General features: G+C 48.7%; 2 protein-coding genes across 2 annotated transcripts; both read left to right on the top strand.

Annotated features, from left to right (window-relative positions):
• Nucleotides 1-265: 265 nt before the first annotated feature.
• On the top strand, nt 266-14,860 carry LOC115142199 (uncharacterized). The gene is made up of 5 exons (XM_065027194.1): nt 266-582; nt 7,561-7,850; nt 7,936-12,929; nt 12,979-12,989; nt 13,107-14,860. The coding sequence occupies exons 1-5, from the start codon at nt 498-500 to the stop codon at nt 14,858-14,860; spliced, it is 7,134 nt and encodes a 2,377-aa protein (XP_064883266.1). The 5' UTR covers nt 266-497.
• Nucleotides 14,861-14,910: 50 nt separating this feature from the next.
• Nucleotides 14,911-18,803, top strand: LOC115140961 (nascent polypeptide-associated complex subunit alpha, muscle-specific form-like). The gene is made up of 8 exons (XM_065000023.1): nt 14,911-15,502; nt 15,620-15,844; nt 16,578-16,666; nt 16,947-17,015; nt 17,140-17,286; nt 17,430-17,558; nt 18,377-18,499; nt 18,693-18,803. Exons 1-8 carry the CDS (start codon nt 14,911-14,913, stop codon nt 18,705-18,707), a joined length of 1,389 nt encoding a protein of 462 aa, XP_064856095.1. The 3' UTR covers nt 18,708-18,803.
• Nucleotides 18,804-18,815: the final 12 nt, after the last annotated feature.

Consider the following 18,815-nt stretch of genomic DNA (forward strand, 5'->3'; position numbering starts at 1 on the left):
AATAGCCCATCTTCTCCGCACACCTTCTCTCCAGCCCTCTGTCTCTGCAGTACCTTCCTGTAAGGATGGGGGCAGCACTCAGGCAGCAGCAGAAATCTGCTGACATCATCGCTGACTATCAAATCATCACCAGGGAGGGAGGGAAAGAGGGATGGGAAGGAGAGCGGGATGGAAAGGAAAGAGGGAGGGGAGGAGGGAGGCAGTGCTGCTCAGACGGGGAATGAGAGAGAATACTGCAGCTCCCTCTCAGATTCCACACAAACATATGCGCCCACACACACACTAGCAGCATCGCGAGATCCACACACACTCTCACTCATAGCATCATCACTGCTCTGCTGCACCACAGAGAGAGGCACGCTGAGCATTCACCCTCTTTCTCTCTCTCTCTCTCTCTCTGCTCCTTCCTCTACTGCGCACTCTCTCTCTGTTCACCTTGGCTGCTGGGTGGTGTGGAGTTCTTGTTGCGTCAGAACCAGAGAGATCCAGAGACAGCCATGCCGGGGGAGAGCTCTCACAGATCTGTCTCCAAAGAAAGACATCCGGAGCTTGGAGCAGAGCAGACAGGCTTGCCTGAACCAGGTAAGGGGGTGAGGGGAAAATGAGAGAGGGGAAGGTAGACCAGGTAGAGTGGAGGTGGCAGAGGAGAGACGGGGAGGGTGAGGATTATGCGAGACACTTGGAAGGGGAGGAGATGTAAGAGTTACAGAGAGGCTGGTAAAGGAGGGATAATAGATACCTTCTATAATGCCATGTGGGAAGCAGACAGACCGACAGACCGACGGATTAGAGAGATAGAGCTGGGTCATGTCTGTCTGTTTCTGTCTATCTGTGATCCTCACTCCAGTCCTAGTTCCAGCTCCAGCACCCTAGCCTTCACCCCCAGACCCCCCATCCACAACACTTACCCTACTTAACCCCACAAACATCCCCTTCCCCCTACCTGACCCCCAGCTCCATATTCCCTATTCCCCTCACTAACCCCATACCCACACCCCCTTCCCCCACTCTCTCCCCAGCCCCATCTCACTGCCCAGTGGCGGTGTGTTTTTCTCAGGGCAGAGTGGAGCAGCTCCTCCCTCCCTCCCTCTCTTGTACTTTACTTCCCTTCCCCCAGTCTCACCATGCAAGGACATGACACAGCACCGCACTCAGCAGCAGCATCCACACAGTAACAGCAGGGCCAGATATTGAAGGAACAGATTCAGACAGGGACTGATGTAGGGGTAAATCAGAGGATTTGAAAACTTATTGTTGTTAGATAAGACACCGACTACTGGAACTGTGTGTGTACATGTCACTATATGCTACTTACTGCTAACATAGCTATTGATATCCATATGGTTACTATGGTATTGTTGTTATGTTCCATCTGCTAGGTTTGTATCTAGCAGACAATATATGTATTTTTGTGTTAGGTGCTGTACTTGACAGTAAAGGTGGAGTATAGGAGTTGCATCTCCCAGACTGTGTATTTACCTGTGTATTATTATGTTTGTGAGTTCATTGTGTTGAAGTGAAGAGGGTTATGTACACTCAGGGGATAAAATGTGTCAGACAGAAGAAGTACAGTGTAAGAGTTAGGGCAGGGTTCCCCAAATGGCGTCCGAATTTGGCCTGCAGCTGAATGTAGTCGCTGATCCCTGGGTTAGGGTATTATCTCTCCGACAGTAGAGGCAGTTGGGGTATAAGGTACAGTAGTCTAGAGGTTAGAAGAGGGGGGCCAGCAGCCAAAGGTTTCTGGTTCAAAAATGGCAATGGAACTGGAAGACTGCTGGTCTCTGATCCTGCCCTTGAGCAAGGCCCCCCACAATGTCTCTCCATCCAGGGTTCTGTGTAGGTTCAGACTGTAGAGGAGCATGTGGTATAGGTAAAGCCAGGAGTTTTGAGGCACTGTGATTTTACCTGCGTTGTCCACTAGTGTTGCTGCAGGTAGGAAATCCTAGGAAATGTTCGGTAATTGACACAAGCTGCCTCCTCCAATCAATCAATGCCTAGTTGTGTGTAGCTCTGCAAACCTTTATCGCACCCAAACCAAATATTTGGCAGGGAATACTATTTGTAGATGAGTGATTCTACACCTCAATTTGCTGAAGCTGATCCTCTCGAACGGAATTGGAAGTTGTAGCTAAAAATAGGACAATTAGGGGCAGTTAAAGGGGAGAGTCAATGAAACCAACCTTGGAAGTATATTGCAGCAAATTTGGGAGGGTTGCCCCGACCAGGACTTGAACCCAGGTCCAGTGATTGTCAAGCCAACACCTTAATTGTTATGCCAATAGGAACTCTTGGTGTTGGCATAACAATTAAGGTACTGCCTTGACAGTCGCTATATCTGAGTTCAAGTACCAGTCAGGGCTACCCCCCAAATTTGCTACATTGGTGTCAGAAGTGGGATGGCGCCCGTGAGGCCATCCAAGAGGTGTGTACACGTGTGGGGAGACTGGGGACACACTCTCCTGAAGGAAGAGGCTAGTAAAGCGACCTTAACCAAAACACTTAGTGAGCCCATCAAGAGGTTCTGATCTGGCGCTAATGATGTGATGTAATCCAGATGGCTTTTTGGAGTAAGACGTCTAGTCTGTGTATTATTGCACTGCCATTCGTTTTTCATAAAATACCCATCCTACTAGTTTAGGTTTAATATAAGTCATATCCTTACATTGTCTTGTCTGTACTGTACTTGGAGTGTTCTGATGAAGGCCTTTAAATCCAAAACATCACTGTTGAAACGAGTGCATCCTGCACTGAGAACGCTATGGTTAGATGAGTAGAGAAGGCAGCAGAATAGGATGATGGTGGGAGAGAGAGAGAGCGGGAGGGAGGGAGTTAGGGGGAAAGGCAGAGAGCTGAAGAGAGGTATTGTGAGGCAGTTGGCTCCTGGGGCTTGTCTCAAGGCCTGGGACTGTCTTGGAGCAAAGGCTGAAATAGAAGCTCCCTCTGGGGCCTGGCAGGCCGTGGAAGCAGTCTCTGTGACGCAGTTCCAGCCTGTTCCAGCCTGCTGCGGCCTGCACACTCCAAGCAGGTGTGTGTAGGCAGGGCTACACACACATAAATGCGCACACACACACACACGCACACACACACACACAAACAAAGAAACCTTAGAGTGGCACTTGTCTTATTGTGTCCTTGTAATCATCTCTGTGACAAATGTGTGTGTGTGTGTGTGTGTGTGTGTGTGTGTGTGTGTGTGTGTGTGTGTGTGTGTGTGTGTGTGTCTGGGTGAGTGTGTCTGGGTGAGTGTGTCTGGGTGAGTGAGTGAGTGAGTGAGTGAGTGAGTGAGTGAGTGAGTGAGTGAGTGAGTGAGTGAGTGAGTGTGTGTGTGTGTGTGTGTGTGTGTGTGTGGGTGAGTGTGTCTGGGTGAGTGTGTCTGGGTGAGTGAGTGAGTGAGTGAGTGGGTGGGTGTGTGTGTGTGTCTGGGTGAGTGAGTGAGTGGGTGGGTGTGTGTGTGTGTCTGGGTGAGTGAGTGGGTGGGTGTGTGTGTGTGTCTGGGTGAGTGAGTGAGTGGGTGGGTGTGTGGGTGTGTGCGCACGTGCACGTGACAGAGGGGCTTAGCTTCTGTGACATGACTCAGCATAACAATCCAGTGATAACATCCCCACCCTGGACCTGGGCAGGGATAGACAGAGTGCAGCTAAGTGCTGACGCTATTAGCTATCAGCTAGACCACAGGGACAGAGAGAGGAAGGAAGGGAGATGGTAGGGAGAGACAGGAGAGAAAGGAAGAAATAGAGAGAGGGTAAAGAAAGGAGGGAGGGAAAGAGGACAAAGAGAAATGCAGCAAGAAGAGGAGGATGGGCTATCAGAGAAACACAAAGAGGGAGGGAGAGAGAGAGTCCACATACTCCATCAGTAAGTGATATCTTGGTTCCTGGTGGAGCAAGTGTGTGTGTCTGTGTTTGTGGGTCTGTGTGTGTGTCTGTCTGTGTGTCTGCTTGTGTGTGTGCTTGTGTGAGTGCTTGTGTGTGTGCTTGTGTGCATACGTGTGTGTGTCTGAGGTCACTGTGCATGGCGATGGCTCAGTTGAGAGAAGAGAATTAAAGTCCTGTTCTCTGGTCAGTGTTTGTGTGTGTGCGTGCGCGTGCGTGTGTGCGTGTTTGTTTGTGTGTGGCTGGCTGGCTGGCTGGCTGGCTGGGTGGGTGGGTGAGTGTGCATATCCCTATGTCTGTACCAAGGTTATTATAGTTTAGTGCTTTTCTATGAGTTTTTATTTCTATTCGTTTTTCGATTTTTATTTGCAATTCACTTTATTTTCAGCTCATTTTCAGACCTGATTTGCTAGTTTTTATTTAGTATTAGTTGTATATTATTTAGTTTCATTTTTTAGGGAGGTTTCAGGGAGGCTGAAGCCATTTTAATTATTATAGATTTTCTTTTATGTTATGTTTCAGTTTTCGTTTACTATATTCACCTTGGTCTCTGCACTCACAGTACATGACAGGACTCGGGGTATTTCAGGGAAATCGCATTAGGAGTTTAGTGTATTGTCTTAATTTCATCCTGCAGAACCGTAACATCAGTAAGGAGCAGCAGAGCTGATCATAATAGAATGGAAAATACCCCCTTTGTCGACCCCTCTCCCATTTTCTCTTTCTCTCTCTCTCTCTCTGACTGATCCAGACTCCCTCCTCCACTCGCACTCTTGCCCTAGTTCCTCTCCTCCATTCTGTCATTTTCTCTCAAAATGATCCTTCGTTCCTGTTGAAGGTTATGGAGACGATGGCATAGTCACTGGAGTGGAGTGTGTGATTAGAGAGAGAGAGAGAGCACAAATGGGAGCAAAAGAGAGAGACAGATCAAGAAAGAGAAAGATGAGGTGGGACAGGAGGAGAGAGAGTGAAAGTGCAAAGAGAAAGCAAGAGAGCTAGCAGCATTAGACTAATTTCAAATAAGAGAAGGAGTAGCATAAACTAGCTACCATGTTGGCATAATTTTACCACCAAGCACTGAGAGCAGTGGTAGCATGATATTTTCAAATTGTACATGAAGTAGCTTGTGAAGTTATTTAACTGTGCTAGCTGTAGTACGATCACGCAAAGGAAGATTGCATGTAGCGCCCCTTCAGGATCAGGGATGAAAATCACACAGGACCAGCTTGTTCTCAATGTTACCCATCAATCAATATGAATTCTTCTTTATTCAATTCCTTTCATTCTCTCTTGTCTTGTCTCTCTCTTTCTACTTTTCTCACTTTCTTGCTTGGCCTTTCTCTGTCACACCCCTTGACTTTTTTGACATTTTGTTGGGTTACAGCCTGAATTTAAAATGGATTAAATTGAGATTTTGTGTTACTGGCCTACACACGATACCTCATAATGTCAAAATGTTTTTAGAAATGTTTACAAATTAATAAAACATTTAAAGTATTCAACCCATTTGTTATAACATGCCTAAATAAGTTCAAGACAAAACATTTGCTTAACAAGTCACATAATAAGTTGCATGGACTCACTTTGTGATTTTTGAATGACTACCTAATCTCTGTACCCCACACATACAATTATCTGTAAGGTCCATCAGTCGAGCAGTTCATTTCAAACACAGATTCAACCACAAAGACCAGGGAGGTTTTCCAATGCCTCACAAAGAATTTGTAGATGGGTAAAAAAAAGCAGACATTGAATATCCCTTTGAGCATGGTGAAGTTATTAATTACAGAAAGGATTGTGTATCAATACACCCAGTCACTGCAAAGATACAGGTGTCCTTCCTAACTTTGTTGCTGGAGAAGAAGGAAATCCCTCAGGGATCCAGGTGTGCAAAGCTCTTAGAGACCTACCCAGAAAGACTCAAAGCTGTAATCAATTTGGACATTTTCACTTAGGGGTGTACTCACTTTTGTTGCCAGCGGTTTAGACATTAATGGCTGTGTGTTGAGTTATTTTGAGGGGACAGCAAATTTACACTGTTATACAAGCTGTACACTCACTACTTTACATTGTAGCAAAGTGTCATTTCTTCAGTGTTGTCACATGAAAAGATATACTCAAATATTTACAAAAATGTGAGGTGTGTACTCACTTTTGTGATATACTGTATAATGTGATTTGACATCATTTTATCTGTGGCCAATGACCTTGAGCCTTCTTGGATGGGCACTTCTAATGTAACACCCAAAGGGCTAGTATTTTCAAGGTCTCCTCTTACACTTGGCAGTGACATAAAGTCCCCATGAATGACCGAACTCTGAGCCAATCACGGTGCAATGCTGCATATTTTCTGCTGGCTTGCCCCACCACCACAGAAAGCACTGAGCTACTGTAGGCTGCCTTACTCAAGAAAACAAAAAAGAGACCATGTTTGTATGCGGTTTTATTAACTCCATGATATATATTATTTTTTACATTGTTTGCAAACTGATATGTGACACGTATTAATGCCAAAATAACATGCACAATTAAAAACATTTCTAAAAACATGTTTTCATTTTGTCATTATGGGGTATTGTGTATAGATTGGTGAGATACAAATATATATTATATCTAATCCGTTTTGAATTCAGGCTGTAATACAACAAAATATGGAATAAGTCAAGAGGTATGAATACTTTCTGAAGGCACTGTATATACTGTATATTTGAATCTATGAGCTCTTCTTATTTTAATCTATGTGTGTGTCTGATCTGCTGACTTTGCCCTGTGGCTACAGAGCTGTCAGTCTGACTTTGCCCTGTGGCTACAGAGCTGTCAGTCTGACTTTGCCCTGTGGCTACAGAGCTGTCAGTCTGACTTTGCCCTGTGGCTACAGAGATGTCAGTCTGACTTTGCCCTGTGGCTACAGAGCTGTCAGTCTGACTTTGCCCTGTGGCTACAGAGCTGTCAGTCTGACTTTGCTGATAGGATAAGAGAGGGGAGAGGAAAGATGTGAAGAGGGGCAGAGGAGAGGGGGAAAACACCAACATGCAAAGTGCGGGCTCTATTGCTCTAGCAGCAGGTACCACAGCCAGATATGCAGACTTCAGCAAACTCAGGGTGTATTCCATTCCCTTGGGGGTCAGGGGTCACTACTGTGGAAGGGAAAGAGCCTGAGTAATGAACTACCCTGGGCAGTGAGCCCTGTAAATGGAGAGAGCACACATTTCATTCATTCAGAACTCACTGCCAGTAAATGTGCTCCATCTACCCAGCCCTAGTTGATGGACTGCAAGTAATGACAGTAGGGTGCCTTATATATTGATATGTTGATGCCACTTGATGTGTACCCTGCTGTGAGTGTGGTCTTTTCAGTCAAATGTTATCTCTGACATTTAGGTGACATTCTAGATCCTCTAGGTATGGCTGTGTGTGTAACGGTAATGAAGGGAAAACAAACTTCAAGGAGAGAGCTGAAAGGGCTGTTTCTATTCAACAAAGGCAAAGAGGCTACAGCATCCATTACAGATCTTTTAAAAAAATATATATTTTTAATACATTCAGGAGGTAAACTGAAATTCCAGTTTCCTTTTCTCCATTAAAGTTACTGTTGCCACATCATAAAGCAGCTAGTGATTCTGACCTCATGGACATAACATTAACATTACCTTACAGAAACAGTTTCTTCTCTTCGCTCCTCTTTCAGACATGACCAGACATGCCTCCACTGACTCCACTCCTAGTGACAGTGGCTCCACCCCTAGTGACAGCGGCTCTAGTCCCTCCCCCAGCACCCCTCAGAAGCTGCTCCCATCATGCACCTCTCCTTTTGGGCCGCGGCTGGTCCGGGCCACGCCCAGCTCGTCCGCGACCCCGCGACCCCAGCCTGAAGGTTCCGACCGTCGCCACAGTAACACGATCCGGCTTAGCGGGACGTTTGGAGGTCATGGACCCTGTGGACGTCGCAGCGGACCCGTGAAGATGGAGAGAATCAAGGTGTGTGTGTGTATGTTTACCAATGTTCTCCTCTTCTCTTTATGTTTTTCCTATGTTCATCCAATGTTCTCAATATGTTCTCCAGGTCCTGATGGGCTCAGAGGTGGAGAGCGACTACAAGGAGCCAGAGAACATGGACACACGGGTGGTGATGGGCCAGGAGGCCCTGCTCAAGACCAAGAAGACCCTGACAGGGAAGTGCCCTTGCAGGCAGAGCAGCCAGGCGATACCCCTGCCCGGAGGCCCAGTCTTGGAGGTCCCTAACCCTCCCTCAGAACCACAGGCAGAGGCTGGGGAAAAGGCCCAACTGGACACAGGGCAGGAGAGAGACAATTCACCTCTGACCCCAAAGATAGAGCAGGAGAGAATCCCTGTCCTGCCCATTAGCCCTCTCCTCAACCCTCTCCTAACCCCCCTCATCCCTGCCTCCCCTCCCTCCTCAGAGCCAGTCACAGTGGATGTTAGTTTGACGGGCAGCTCAAGCCCTTTGGAGGCAGGGCTGTCTCCCTATGGTGAAATGCCTTTTGTATGTTCCATGTATGCCATGCCCTCCCTGTCCGAGCCAGCCTATCCCCCTGCTATCCTGTCCTTCACTGAGCCGGCCTATGCCGTGGACCCTCTGAGAGTGGGCGTTCCCTCATCCCTGGATCCTGACCTGTACTACACCGCCCCCTCCACCCCCATCAAGATAGCTGCTCACCCCTCACACCTCAAACATCGCTCTTACCCTGGCTCTCCAGCCTCTCCCCTCTCACAAAACTCCCCCTCGGACAGCGAGGACCTGTGCTCCCCCCTCACCTCCCCCTCTGGCTCCTACGTCACAGCGGAGGGGGGCAGCTGGACCTCTTCCACCTCCCCCTGCACCTCCCCCAATCTGCTCCTGGCAGAGGAGGTGCAGGAGGCACCTGCATGCTTTGTCAGCTCGCTGTCCGAAATCGGAGATGAGGTGGGAGAGGATAGGGGAGCAGTAGGGGAGAGGGCAGAGAAGGGAGGAGGAGCAGCAGAGTGGCGGTTCTGCCTCTATAAGGGTCTAGCAGAGACTGTGATTCTGGAGGAGGAAGAGGTGCTGAGAGGGGAGGTGCGGGGGAGGGGGAGTGAGGAAGCGACAGTCTCAAGGGGTAGCTGTCGCCCTCGCTGGGTGACAGAGGACACTTCCCCATTGAGGAGCAGCAGCGGCAGAAGCACTGACTCCCAGGAAGAGGGAGGGGAGTCGGAGGGCTCGCTCTGCCCAGCAGAGGATGCTCTAGCTGGGGGACAGCAGTACTCTAGTCCCCTGCTGCAAAGAGGCCTGGAGCTGGAGCTGCAGGCCTGTGTGGCTGAGGAACTTTACCCTCCCATTGCCAACCCAGAGGATGGAACAGACTCCCCACGGTTGACCTCCATGTCCTTCCCCTTCGCCCCAGTCATGGGGAACCTAACCCATCACACCTCCAGTGTCAACCCTGCCTCCCCCAAACTTCCCCTGGACACCTGCTCTCCAGATGTGTCAGACGGGGATAACTCCAGTCCATACGGAGAGATGGGTACCTTCCTTCTGTTTCCAGGCTCCTACAGTGATGATGGAGAGATGGAGGAGGAGGAGGAGGAGAGGATGATCCCAGCCTCTCTGCTTAACTTTCCCCTCCACACCAGCCTCCTCTTTCAGGCAGACTCCATGGAGATCACTCTCTTCCCCACAGAGGAGGGGAATGAGGGAGGAGAGAGAAACGACAGGAACGAAGGGAACGATGTGGATGCATACGCGGCCGGAGAGGAGGAGGGGGACGTGGAGGATGATGATGAAGATGATGATGAGGAAGAAGTGGAGGCTAAGGTAGAGATAGAGGAGGCTAAGGTAGAAATAGCGATAGAGGAAGAGGTTGATGAAGAGGAGGAAGAGGAGGAGGAGGGTGAGGGTAAGGCTGTAGATGACCCAGCTGAAGAGGACAACTCGGCCTCCTTCCTTCATTCACTGTCGGAGACTTCCATCAACGAAGGTCTGGATGAGTCCTTCTGTTTCCATGATGACACTGACGACTCACTAGACTCCGCCTCTTATAATGGCGAAGAGGATGAGCGGCTGTACAGCACAGAGAGACATGCTGAACCACCCACAGGACCACCCACAGATCCACACCAAGCCAAACCTCAGCCTGAAACTAGACCAGAGGCCCACAGCACTGAACTGTCTCAGTCCCAGAGCAGACCTAGCCTAATCAATCCCCCAGGAGACAAAGAGCCCCGGCCTGAACCACCACAACCACAACCTGCACTTGAACCTGCCCAACTTGCGGAATCAGCCCACCCCAAGTCCTCGAACAGCGGCAATGGGAGTGAAATGGAGACCTCAGAGTTCTCTGACCCTCCTGTCCCCTCTCCTCCTCAGGAGAGCCCTTCTGTCTCTACCCTTACCCCTAAACCTTCTACAACCCCTTACCCTGCCTCGATTACCCCAAAGACTACCCCTGGTACCGTGTCAACCCCTAAAACCAAGCCTGCATCTCTCTCTAACCCCAACACTAACTTTGCTCCTGCCCCTAATGCTAAATCTGCTACTGTCTGTACCACTAACACTAACCCTGCTACAGCCTCAACCCCACAAAATAACTCTGCTACTGCCTCCACCCCCAAAACTAACCCTGCTACTGTTTGTACACTTGAAATTAACCCTGCTACGGTCTCTACCCCTAATACTAACAGTGCTCTTGCCCCTAACGCTAAATCTCCTACGGCCTGTACCACTAACACCAACCCTGCTACAGCCTCAACCCCCAAAACTACCCCAGGTACATGCTCTACCCCAAACCCTACTGTTACTCCTAACACTAACCCTGCTGCTACAATCGAGGAGACAGCGTCCCACAGCAATCCTGTCACCCTGGCAACCCTGCCATCCCATAACAGCCCTGTGACCCTGGCAACAGAAGCAGGGCAAGCCAAAGCAGCTGCAGAGGAAGTACAGGCTGGTACGGTGAGAGAGGAGGACAAAAGGAGCGGTGAAAAGAGAGAGAAAGACAAACAGAGCAGTGGGGAGAGAGGAAAGGACAAACAGAGCAGTGGGGAGAGAGGAAAGGACAAACAGAGCAGTGGGGAGAGAGGAAAGGACAAACAGAGCAGTGGGGAGAGAGGAAAGGACAAACAGAGCAGTGGGGAGAGAGGAAAGGACAAACAGAGCAGTGGGGAGAGAGGAAAGGACAAACAGAGCAGTGGGGAGAGAGGAAAGGACAAACAGAGCAGTGGGGAGAGAGTAAAGGACAAACAGAGCGGTGGGGAGAGAGGAAAGGACAAACAGAGCAGTGGGGAGAGAGGAAAGGACAAACAGAGCAGTGGGGAGAGAGGAAAGGACAAACAGAGTGGTGGGGAGAGAGGAAAGGACAAACAGAGCAGTGGGGAGAGAGGAAAGGATAAACAGAGCAGTGGGGAGAGAGGAAAAGACAAACAGAGGGGTGCGGAGAGAGAGAAGGATGAACAGAGTACAGAGACTTCCGACGAGGATCACACAGAGCAGACAGACAGAGACTCGTTCAAACTACTCATTAAGCCACACCCCTCTAAGTCAGACACACCCCGGCCTAAACAGAAGACCTCTGAGCCCCGTAAGCCACTCCCACGTGTGTTTGGGGTGGCAGCGGCTTCAATCCGGTCCAAACCGCTTCTGGTGTCAGTGATGGAACTGGACCAGAAGAATGAGAACAGCAGTGCTGAAGGTGTGGACTCCCATCAGGTCCTTGAAGGGACCACTGCCACCAATGACCTAAACAAGGGGGTCCCTCTGCTCTCGTACCCGAAAGAGCCTAACCCCAGCAACATCCCTGTCTCCTCCTGCCCTGAGAGCTCACCTGACCTGGCTGACAACCTGTCCCTGACCCCTGACATCTGCCCATGTGACCCCGCCCAGGAGAACCTGAGGGAGAACACCCTGAGTACTGAGGACGGGGGCCCTGGGGCCCTGGGCTCCCCTCACACACCCCTGGCTGTCTCTCCCAAGAGGGAGAACTCAGAGACAGACGCCGGAGGTAGGAGGGGGGTTGGGGGCTGGGGGGCAGGGGAGGCCCAATCTCTCTCTCTGGGGCAGGGCTGTGGGTTGGAGGCACAGAGCGTGTTACTGTGTGAGGTGGAGGGGCATGCTGTTGGACAGACAATTGGACAGACGATTGGACAGACACTCTCCGGGCTGCCCAATGTCGGCACAGACGAGGATGAGGTGGATGATATAATGGGGGACGAAGAAGACAACAACAGCCTGTGTGGTCGGCCAGACAAGATGGCAGATGTTGAGCTTGTGGGAGAGGGAGTGCCAGAGTCCAACCTGTCCAGCTGGAGGTCCATCGAGGAGATATCAGAGGCAGGGGGAGGAGAGGACGGAAGCTCCCAATTCCCAGAGGATGATGTCAGCAACCTGCAGAGTCGCCCAGAAAACAAGGAGCAGGAAAACAACAACAATGACTCAGTGTTCCTATCCTCTGGAATGCCAACCTGTGTGACTCTGAATGCCCTGTCAGAGGACGTGAGACACCAGAGCCAGAGTGTGAGTCTGAGGGCATCCCTCTCAAACATACCAATCACAGAGGTGAGACCACAGGCTGCTGCAGCCTCCGATAGGCCAACAACATCAACGGACAGCTCAACACACCAATCAGACATAAGACAGGCTTCCTCGTCCATGGAAAGCCCTGGGCGTGTCTCACCACTAGGGGGTAAACCACAGACCGTTTCAGACCAGAGCTCTGGTTCAGTAGAGGCAGCCATTTCCAGACCCAACAGTAACACAGATATTAACCCAGCAGTCAAACAGGCTGACCTTGCTATATCTCTGCTGGGTGGGGCATTTGGATCCTTCAGTCATAAAATCAGACCAAGCAACTCCAAGTCAGGCAGACTGCCCCAAGAAACTTCCTCATCAATGAGCAAAGACACAGTAGAGAATGTCCAAGTCTCCCAAGAAACGTCTCTCTCAGTGGGCAAAGACACAGTAGAGAAGGTCAAAGTTTCCCAAGAAACTTCCCCATCAGTGAGCAAAGTCACAGTAGAGAAGGTCCAAGTCTCCCAAGAATTGTCCCTATCAGTGGGCAAAGACACAGTAGAGATGGCAAAGACACAGTGGGCAAAGAGAAATTCTTCCAATTTTCCCAAGAATGTTCTCCATCAGTGAGCAAGAAAGTAATTTCCCCATTGAGCAAACACAGTAGAGAAAGTCCCCCAAGTTAGAGAAAGTCAATTTTCCCAAGAATGTTCTCCATTGAGCCCAAGAAACTTCCCAAGAAACTTCCCCGTCAGTGAGCAAAGACACAGTAGAGAAAGTCCAAGTTTCCCAAGAAAATTCCCCGTCAGTGAGCAAAGACACAGTAGAGAAAGTCCAAGTTTCCCAAGAAACTTCACCGTCAGTGAGCAAAGACACAGTAGAGAAGGTCCAAGTTTCCCAAGAAACTTCCCCATCAGTGAGCAAAGTCACAGTAGAGAAGGTCCAAGTCTCCCAAGAATTGTCCCTATCAGTGGGCAAAGACACAGTAGAGATGGTCCAAGTTTCCCAAGAATTTCCCCCATCAGTGGGCAAAGACACAGTAAAGAATGTCCACGTTTCCCAAGAATTCTTCCTATCATTGGGCAAAGACACAGTAGAGAAGGTCCAAGTTTTTCACGAAACTTCCCCATCAATGAGTAAAGACACAGAAGAGAAGTTTCAAGTTTCCCAAGAAATTTCCCCATCAATGAGCAAAGACACAGTAGAGAAAGTACAATTTTCCCAAGAATGTTCTCCATCAGTGAGCAAAAACACAGTAGAGAAAGTCCAATTTTCCCAAGAATGTTCTCCATCAGTGAGCAAAAACATAGTAGAAAATGTCCAAGTCTCCCAAGAAACTTCCCCATCAGTGGGCAAAGACACAGTAGAGAAGGTCAACATTTCCCAAGAAACTTCCCCATCAGTGAGCAAAGACACAGTAGAGAAGGTCCAAGTATTCCAAGAACCATCCCTATCAGTAGGCAAAGACACGGTAGAGAAGGTCGAAGTTTCCCAAGAAATTTCCCCATCAATGAGCAAAGAGATAGTAGAGAAGGTCGACATTTCCCAAGAAACATCCCCATCAGTGAGCAAAGACACAGTAGAGAAGGGCCAAGTATCCCAAGAATCGGCCCTATCAGTTGGCAAAGACACAATAGAGAAAGTCCAAGTTTTCCAAGAAACTTTCCCATCAGTGAGCAAAGACACAGTAGAGAAGGTCAAAGTTTCCCAAGAAACTTTCCCATCAGTGAGTAAAGACACAGTAGAGAAGGTCCAAGTCTCCAAAGAATCCTCCCTATCAGTGGGCAAAGATACAGTAGAGAAGGTACAAGTTTCCCAAGAAACTTCCCCATCAGTGAGCAAAGACACAGCGGAGAAGGTCCAAGTTGTCCAAGAATCTTCCCTATCCCTATCAGTGGGCAAAGACACGGTAGAAAGTGTGAAAAAACTCTGTTCCCAGCCTCAGCCAGAGGAGACAGAGCCACAGATGATGAGCCAAAGAGAGGGTGGTGGCGGTCAGACGACTGATAGGCACATTGACCAACCAAAGATGAGCGTGGCCTTAGAAGGGCAGGAGAGCAGTGTTTGTATCTCAGGGGAAAGTGAGGTGGAGGAGAGAGCAGAGGAGAGATTCTCTCCAACAGAAAGTATTCCAGAACCTGCACAGCGTCAGACACCTGAGGGAGAGCTGAGCACAGAGAAAGCCATCACTCCTCCTCAGCCAGAGAGGAGAGGGAAGCAGAGAAAGCAGAGCAGAGACAGACCCAGTCAGCTGCGCAGACAATCTACATCAGGCACTGGGTCTACTGATCAACCACAGAAACCGGCTCTCGCTACCAAGACCCTAGCAGACACCTCCCCACCAGGAAAACAAAAGAATACGAACACGAGGGGACAAAAATCTGTTGCAGATACCAGACAGAGGAAACCTGTGAAGGGCAAACCTGAAGCAGAGTCCGGGAGGAGAGGGGAAAACAGAAACGTCTCCGTTGCCCCGACTCCCCTAGTCCTACCAAACTCTGCCCTATAGCTCCCACTCTCCTAGTCAACCAGGAAGTGAACACGGAAGTGCACCAGATAATGCTTGATAACAGGCCGCTGCCTGGCTGCCAGACAGAAAGCAGGAAGGATATCAACGATAACAATGTGGGGAGTGGCCATGCCTCCCCTACAGAACAGAATAGGTCCTCTTCTCCTCCACCTCTTCCCTCCTCCTCTCCTCCTCACCTCTCATTCTCTCCTCTTTCCTCATCTCCCCCACCTCTTCCCTCCTCCTCTCCTCCTCCTCTCTCCCCCTCTACTCTCTCCTCCTCTCCTCCACCCAGTTCCTTCGCGATGCCGCCAGATGAGGACCTCCCCACCCCCATACAGGAGTCCCAGCCTCTCGTCACCCCACTGCTAGACACCCAGCCTCAATCAATCAATGTTCAGGCAGCCTCTGCAACCCTTTCTACTACCCCTAAGCACCCCCCTATACCCACCGAAAGTGTCCCTATGTCCCCTAACCCCTCCTCATTTCCATCTCCACCCACGTCAGCCCTGGCCTCAACCCCCAGCTTTACCCAGCCCACCCAGGAATCTCTGCCACGGCAGGTCCAACCCCAACCAAACCTCCTCACCAAGCCCAACAGACAGGTCAAGACAGGTCAGTCACAAAGCCCACAAGACAGAGGTGAGTTACACTCAGGAGAGATAGGGGTGTGGGGTGATTTAATTTTCCCTTTTTGGTAATCAAGAATCAGTGAATCATGAATGAGTCCAACCTGTGTGAACTTGGATTTTGTTGCAGATGGGATGGATACAGACAGTGATGATGATGCCACTGCTGTTCCTCTACGACATCACATGACTCAGCCCAGGGGGATTGTGGGAAACCCTTCTCATAAAGAGTCTGGCTCCTCCAATCAGCGAGAGATACTGCTTCACTCCTCCTGCCAAACAACTGAGAGACAGACAGACTGTCCAATCAGCCACAAGGATTCACAGGAGCTGGACCTGTCCTTCAAATACAACTGTACGTGCTCTCCAAATCCAAATCTCTCTCTATGTCTGTCTGTTTCTCTCTGTCTCCTTGAGAAAGTGATTCTGAGAAGTAACTCCACATATGACCTTCCTCACACACACAGATGTCTCTGAGTATGTCTAGTGGCCCTGCTATGGTCCTGATGAAGGACATACTTCAGATTCTAGGAAGGCTTCTCAATAATACCCCGTCGACCACAGAACACTGCTGCAGCTACTGAATAATGGAGGAGAAATACTCAGAGAGAGGATAATTTTATCCAGGAGGAATACTGTTATTGCACATCTTTCAATAGAGGTTATTTCAGGGCAACCGTCAGTCAACCTGAAACCTCTGAGTCAATCTGGCTAAAACTAACCTCCTGGTTGATGATACGTACATAGAATCATGGTTGGGGATTTATGTGTACTGTATGTGTGGTAGCACTGCAGCATAATGAACAATGCTACATGCGTTGAAACACAGTAGTACAGAATGTAATTGTACGTTATAACGTGCATGTTCCATAGCATAGAGATGAAATGTCGTTGCTATTTAATGAGGTGATCTATTTCTTCTCTGAGATCGGTGATTAGGTTAGCCGTAGAGCTTTATGATGCTGTCCCATTACCAGAGTGGTAACGAGCTACACCATGTCCTCATCATCTACATCTCAGTCATTAGTTACCATAGCAATGAGGATGTGATGCCGTCCTCTGAGAGTAACAGTGCGTGTGTTCCACAGTGGGCTCCTGCAATGAGTCGGAGAGTGACGGATCAGTGCCAGAGTTGGAAGAACCAGAGGGGGTGCCACTGAGATCCTCAGAACCCCAGGTGAGTCTACCGTGTGTGGGCAGAGAACACTCTAGAAGTCCCCTTCCCTCCAAGGGTGGAAACCTTGCGTTCACTGTGTGTTATGTAATAACATATTGATGTCATTACCTTTAGGTAGGGGGGTAAGAAGGATGCGTGTTGTGGGCCTGTATTTTCTGAATGCTTCGCAGCTTCAGAGATATGTTCCATATTATCAGTCTGGATATGGGTAAACTACTGTAGAATGTTCTCAGGTTTGATGTGTTGTATTGATTGTGTTGTCCTCCCTTCTCTCTCTCAGCCCATCTCTCCTGCTGATGAGGGGATTAACAGACCTAAGCAGAGCCGCAGTGAGAAGAAGGCCCGCAAGGCGAGATGTGAACACAGAGTTGCTCCATGTGGCAGATTCAGCTAATCAAACACAGAGCAAATGTGTGTGTATTCTGTGTGTTTGGCCGCATCATGGTGTAACCAGTGTGTGTGTGTGTGTTTAGGCCATGGGTAAGCTGGGTTTGCGGCCGGTCCACGGTGTGACCAGGATCACTATAAGGAAGTCGAAGAGCATCTTGTTTGTCATCAGCAGACCTGACGTCTTCAAGAGCCCCGCGTCAGACATCTATATCGTCTTTGGAGAGGCCAAGGTGAGGCCAAGGTCTCTCTCGCACTCTCTCTCTCTTGCTCTCTCTACCCCCTCTCTTTTTATCCCCCTCTCTCTCTCTTTTCTCTCATCTACATTGTGTTCAGAGGCCAAGGTGACCTCTCTCTCTTCCTATTTCCTCCCTAGATAGAGGACCTGTCTCAACAGGTGCACAAGGCAGCGGCAGAGAAGTTTAAGGTCCCGGTGGAGGCCTCCCCCCTGGCGCCACCTGCACCACCCAGCCTCACCATCAAGGAAGAGAGCGAGGAGGAGGAGGTACGGACACGCATGCTCACTCATTATGTCAAGGAAAAACACCAATCTTTACACGATTCATACTCTTTCATGTACAGTAGTTATTTTAGATCTTAATATGAAACAATTCTGTCTAGTGTTGTTGTATTTCAGTCATTTTTACTGCAGTGGTGGAAAAAGTACCCAACTGTCATACTTGAGTACAAGTAAAGATACCTTAATAGGAAAAGACTCAAGTAAAAGTGAAAGTCACACAGGAATATCCTGCTTCAGTAAAAGTCTAAAAGTTTTTGGTTCTAAATATACTAAAGTAAATGTAATTGCTAAAATATACTTAAGTAAAATTCATTTCAAATTACTTATATTAAGTAGCAATACTTGAAAGTACTACTTAAGTCGTTTTTGGGGGTATCTATACTTGACTTTAACTCTTTATATTTTTGACAACTTTTACTTCACTACATTCCTAAAGAAAAGTATGTACTTTTTACTCCATACATTTTCCATGAGACCCAAAATACTTGTTACATTTTGAATGCTTAGCAGGACAGGAAAATGGTCTAATTCACATACTTATCAAAAAAACATCCCGGTCATCCCTACAGCCTCTGATCTGGGGGACACACTAAACACATGCTTTGTTTGTAAATTATATCTGAGTGTTGGAGCGTGCCCCTGGCTATCCGTAAGTTAAACAAAACAAGAAAATGGTGCCGTCTAGTTTGCTTAAATACTTTACACCACTGCTCTACTGTTGTTAGCCTGATGGCTAATAAGAACTGTAGCATTGTTTTTCATGTTCAGAAGTAGTGCAACTGACTTTGACCTCTCTCTGTCAGGTGGACGAGGGAGGTTTGGAGCAGAGGGATATAGAGCTGGTGATGGCCCAGGCTAACGTGTCCCGTTCTAAAGCTGTCCACGCCCTCAGACACAACACCAACGACATCGTTAACGCTATCATGGTGAGGAGGGAGTGATGAAGGAAGGAATCTGTTGTAACACACTATGTCCACTTTGGGCCTACAGTTGTTGTTATGACCTGCTGATGATTGCAACTGTGCTTTTTCAACAGGTTTTGAAAAAAAAGCTTGACAATATATGTTCGGCACGCATCCAACCCAAAGTAATTGTCTCCCTCTTTCTTCTCTCCCACAGGAACTGACAATGTGAGAGGACCCCCACCAAGCATAAATGCCACAGTCACATCTGTATCGCTGCTATGTTGCATTCTCCTTACCTGCTAATAAACAGTCTGTTATAACTACACTAGTGGGCGAT

This window comes from Oncorhynchus nerka, linkage group LG14, assembly GCF_034236695.1.
Source record: "Oncorhynchus nerka isolate Pitt River linkage group LG14, Oner_Uvic_2.0, whole genome shotgun sequence".
Classification (NCBI taxonomy): Eukaryota; Metazoa; Chordata; class Actinopteri; order Salmoniformes; family Salmonidae; genus Oncorhynchus; species Oncorhynchus nerka.